The 5,562-nt window shown below is 44.0% G+C and overlaps 1 protein-coding gene across 1 annotated transcript; it reads right to left on the bottom strand.

The window, feature by feature from the left end:
* Positions 1-943: 943 nt before the first annotated feature.
* On the bottom strand, positions 944-5,300 carry LOC124696959 (translocon-associated protein subunit alpha-like). Its single transcript, XM_047229618.1, has 8 exons — positions 5,183-5,300; positions 3,743-3,904; positions 3,349-3,399; positions 2,852-2,940; positions 2,131-2,208; positions 1,828-2,031; positions 1,314-1,385; positions 944-1,223 (listed from the first exon to the last, which is right to left on the bottom strand). The coding sequence occupies exons 1-8, from the start codon at positions 5,250-5,252 to the stop codon at positions 1,182-1,184; spliced, it is 768 nt and encodes a 255-aa protein (XP_047085574.1). The 5' UTR covers positions 5,253-5,300; the 3' UTR covers positions 944-1,181.
* Between the last annotated feature and the right edge of the window lie 262 nt (positions 5,301-5,562).

Genomic DNA, 5,562 nt, shown 5'->3' with positions numbered 1-5,562 from the left:
ACCAAGTCTAGCAAATCATATTACAAACCGGGAAGAGAGAATCAAATGGAGCCGATACTGACTGCTGACTATGTTGCCGGTGTCAGCTGCATGGCCGGGGTGGCCTACTCTGCCTCCGATACTACCATCATCTCCTTCATGATGCGAGCATGGGCCATCTTATACCATGCCTTGGCATCATCATCCATGGTGGAAGTGTAGGCCGTGAAGATCTTGGAATCGTCATTCACCTTGGTCACCGCGGCTTGAAACGACTCATTCATGGAATGGATGAGGGTGGCTTGGGTGGCTACTTTGGTGGCTCCAATCTTGGCCTCTTCGAGCTTGATCTTGTGTTTAGCCTTGTCCAACTAGGCCTTCCATCTTTGATCGTTCTTCTCATCTCGTCCATCATCATCCTTCGAGGTTGAAAGCATGTCAATGAACTCCATCGTTGGCAGGAGAGGATCTGCAGAAATGGCTTGAGGGTGGCCACAGATACAAGGAGGCAAGTGGTGCTCAAATTCGGCCAAAAACTGAGTTAGGAGGTAGCTGCCACATGTGCTGAGAGGTGGGGTTAGTATTTCGCATGGGATTCCAGCTAAACAATGGAATTCGGGGGCCCAAATACAAAACGCACAATTCAAACCCTTAAGACCGGTTGAGATGTGAATATGAAACTACTTAAAAATCATAATATCTCCTCCTGTGTACAAAATGAGAAAATGTGCCTTTACCAGTCATCAGAAGATGTGGTATAGATTGAGAAACCTAAGTCCAACGTAAGCAATGTAGATCAATTTGACTTGAGAAATTAAAATGTTCAGCAAGTGATCAATTCTCCTTGTACAGGAACAGACTTCAAACAATCAAACCTACAGGATCTGGCCGATGCATGAGAAGATGGTGAACGGACAAACCATCTAATGCGGTAGTAACAAATACATGTGAAATCACACAGATCTAAGATCAACTAAGATCAGAAATCCATTCATAACATATACCTTCAACAAAATTGTGTTTCAAGAAAACTTTCTGTAAAGTACACAACAAGGTCGAAAATGGTGTCAACAAGATGTGCAGCCACGAGACTAACTCAAACACCTCCGCTTTCTCATCTATCCAAGTTACTTGTGAAGGGCTACCCACAATTGTCTCATTCTAGATGCTCACATGATTAACTAGGCTCAACAACCTTGAATCTATTTATTTTTCTTGGCTTTCTCCTTTGCAAACGCAGTACCCTGCAAAGGAAAACAAAACAGTATATTATTACTTAATCTTACGCACTAGACTCGGTTGAACAAAGATATCGGTGGTAAGTCAAAAGATACCTCCAGCCACTCATCCATGTTGGCATCAGTTGTTCCAGTTCCTGTTTCCACCTTGGGGCCCTTCTTTGTTTTCTACAGCATAGAATAAAGTTTATGAGATAAATACACAACTCTTAGATGAGTGCTAATTAAACACAAATCATACATCTCACAGCATGCGTACAGTATGTGCTCATTAATTACTTTAACCCCTTCTGCAATGAATAACTAGTGATGCCAGGAGGAAGGAACAGCTACTGCATTCACCGCTAATAATATGGTAGATTCTAGATCCTAAGGGGATTCACAATTCAGGACTAACAAGATATTAAGGGAAACCAGGTAAACAGTCACCAGGAAGTAGCCTGGATTATCAATCCCAGACAGTTTATTGCCCGATAGACATCTCACAACTCGAGAAAAAGAAAACTAACCGCAGTAAGGAAACAGAAAGAAGTGGAGAAATGCCCATGTACAGAGTTAAAACTAGTTCAGCATAGCATAATAACATAAGGCTGTCAAGAAGAGAAATTACCTTTGAGAGCTGCTGCACTTGACCATAAGCCCACAATCCAAAGAGACCAAGAAGTGCAATTCCAAGGGTAATAAGGAACACAGATTCAACACTGAGTAAACCTCCAACCTCAACAACCTCAATGGTGCCATTGTAGAAGACATTCTGGTACGGGTGCTGATCGATTTCATACACTATGTAACCAACAAGATCATATGCCCCAGGCTGCAAGGACACAAGTATCAGATCTAAGAAGTAACAATGAGCATCTTCAGTATATGGTTGTTTCAAAGTAAAGTAAAGGAAAAGGTTGAGGAGTGAAACCTGCAAGAACTTGCTCACGGCAAATGTATAGGGAAAGGTTGCTTGCACAGAGACGGGAACTGATGCATTGTAGAAACTCTGCAAGAAAGAAGACATGAGATCTTCCTAAAGTATGTATTTGGCTTCTAAAAAAGTGATTGGCCCTATAATTTGTCAACCTCACTATCCTAATCATTAGGCACTACCCTCCATCTTTTGCACCTCCATTCATCTCATGGACAATACCTGATTACCCCAACGGCCAAATCGCTATAACTTATGCCATGTTAACATAGTTTTTGAATTCAGATTGCTACAATCATAGTAGGGTCCACAAATATCTACTGCCCTTGCTCCCGCAAGCATCTCTCCCAACATCAAACCACGTGCTCCTATATGCCCTCAAGTCCACATCTACTATACTCCGAGTCACGCCCATCCAGTCCAGATCTAGGACCTCTACCCTCTTTTGTCCAAATCAATACAACTTCAATAGGAAAAAGGCCATAAATGCATGTGCACAAGGAAAACAAATATCCAGAGAAAAATCAACAAACATTCACAACTATTACTAACTATTACAAAAGTAACAACTATGTCTTGGGCAATCAGAATCAAGTAAATGATGATGGCTGGGAAGGACAGTTGGCTGGTGCATCCATCCACAAATGCAAGTTTTCATTTATTTCAGCTACTATAGACTATAGAAGATAAAAGTAATTAGAACCATATATTTCCTCACCTGGACAGTAAGGTTTTGGCCATACATACGATGATCGTAAGGAAGGTGGAGAGTTGAATGAACAGCAACAACATTTAAAGTTGATTCACCTGTTAACACAATGTAGACGGGTGTGAGCCAGTCAACTGGAACTAACAGTATAATAAAGTAGTAAGCGCAAGAAAACTGTGATTTTGTCACAAAAATGGCAGTTAAATAACAGTAGTATGGGAGTGGAGGACGAAAAACTGAGGTAATGACCCACTAAAACAATCTCATGTACTACTACAAACCAACCAAATGTACTACTACTACAAACCAACCAAATGTAGAGGATAGCAACCAAAGGTAGGAGAACTTGCAGCAAGTAATCAGATATAAAGCAAGCGATGTGCATGGATGAAACAGAACCACCGGTAAAAGGCTAAATGGAGGTATCCCAAGCCCAACACTAACGCTAGCTTAGTAAATCAGAGTGCCACAATGAAGAACTGGAACAAGGAAGCATCATAAGTTACCGTCATTTTGCAGGCCAACCAATAGCTCAGTTTCTTCACCTGCTGGTACAACTGCAACCAAACAATAAAATGAACAGATTATTGATTAATGAGCTCAAGAAAGATATAATGCAGATTTTGAACAGAACGGTTTCTGAAGGAAGTTACGTGTTTCACATTTTGGCATGCAATTAAAAATATATACATCAAACTGTACAGATATCCATGAAATCTTTTCAGATGAACAAAAAGTAGATCATTTAAAAGTACCATGAGTAACAGATGTACAGGTATGGTTGAAATTTAAGATATGTTGTTGCAATTTCATACACATAATAGTATAATAATTCATTCATAAGGCCAATCCGCTGATCAATGAAGAAAAGGTTCAACAAAATTGCATGCTACTACTTACTTTTGCCAGCATTTTTGGGGAAGACACATACAGTCTCCACACCAGGAGCGGGGGTCAAAGGTGCATCACTGGAAACCGGAGTGTCATCACCGACATATCCTAGATCAGCACTCTCGACAACTTCTGCCATAGCAGCATCTTCCTCTGACTGAGTTCCAGCAACTGCAGGAACAGAAGAAATATGTTGATCAGGCTACAGATAGAACATGGAAGGACACAATCGTGCACGTAAATATGTAATCATTATCGTTGAAGAAACTGAGCAACATGAAATTATCGCTTCTGTGAATCCATAAATTTGCAACAACTGCATGTCCCTGGTGATTGTAAAAAAAAATGACATGCAGTTGGACATGAAACTGGATAAGAGATTCTTCTGTGAAAGGAACATCCAAGTACTACTAATTAGCGCTTTAAATGTTCAGAACTCATGCTACTGACACCGTTTGCCAATTATAGACCAATGAATGATCTGCTGTAACAGATCCCAATTTTCAAACTGCTTTGTCTTCAAAGTTGTAGCCACGTAACCTATACCTGGGAAAATTACAACGCATAATCTCTTGCACCAATTGACTAATGCTGACAGTAAAATACAGGAGAACCCCTGGACCATTTCGGAAGCTGCTGATTCGATTCCCCACTACACCGAGAGCTCGCTACCCCCAACATGCAAACACAGGTAGACCATCCAAGCGCTCGCTCAAGAGTCAAAACCCATACAGACCAAACCGGCGCAAGTGTCAGCCCGCCGCATGCGAATCCCAGCTAATAGAGCCAAAATGTGAGCACTGCTACTAATAAGCGCTTTAAATGCTCAGAACTCATGCTAGTGACACCATTTCCCAATTATAAACCAATGGATTGAATGATCTGCTGTAATAGATCCCAATTTTCAAACTGCTTCTAACTAAGACAGCATCTTCAAAGTTCCAGCCACTTGATTTATACATGGGAAAATTACAACGCAGAATCCCTTGCCCCAATCGACTAATGCTGACTATAAAATACAGGAGAACCCTTTCACCATTTCGGAAGCTGCTGATTTGATTTCCCACGACGCTGAGAGCTCACTACCGGCAACATGCAACATGTAGAACACAAAAGCGCTCGAAGCGGCGTTCTCGGGTAAGTTCCGCTCAAACCACCTACAACCCCAACTCATCCAAGACCTCGACCCGCCGCACCCACCAACGCCGCTAAACCCCGACGGGCGCGCGATCTAATCCGCCTAAACCCAGCCGCTCCAAGTCCGGTGCAACCCCAGCCCTACCCCTACAGAGCCCGATCGGCTTCACCCCCGCGCGGCGGAGGCGCGCAGCCGACGGATCTGCCGCGGCACCGCGGCGGAATTCTCGAGCGCGCGCGCGAAGGCCGCGCGGATCTGGCCGGCGGAGATCGAGAGGAGGCGGGGCAGGGGAAAGGGTGAGGGTGGTTTACCTTGGGCGATGGGGGATGCGGCGAGGAGGAAGGCGAGCAGGATGGCGGAGAGCCAAACCCTAACCGCCATGGCCGGCTCCGTCAGATCGGATCAGGGGCGAGGGAGAAGGAGGCGGTGCTGGTGGTGGTCTTTGGGTTTTTGCAAGCGGTGTTGTGGATCTACTAGTAGAGAGAGAGAGAGCTGCTGCCTGCCCACGGCACGAGGTCCACGGCCGCGGCTTGTAGTGAGCTGAGATGGGATGGGATGGGATGGTGACGTGGAAGCCGGCGTCGTCATCGGCTTGCCCCGTTGGATTTTCCCTTCCTTTTTTTTTTGTCCTTCGGTTCGGTTCGGTTCGTCATCGGCTTGCATCGTGATCCGCGCTGTGCTGTAAATTCCT

Source organism: Lolium rigidum, chromosome 1 (assembly GCF_022539505.1).
Source record: "Lolium rigidum isolate FL_2022 chromosome 1, APGP_CSIRO_Lrig_0.1, whole genome shotgun sequence".
In the NCBI taxonomy this organism is placed as follows: domain Eukaryota; kingdom Viridiplantae; phylum Streptophyta; class Magnoliopsida; order Poales; family Poaceae; genus Lolium; species Lolium rigidum.
The sequence above is the reverse complement of the archived record's forward strand: the minus strand, read 5'-3'. Positions and strand labels throughout refer to the sequence as shown.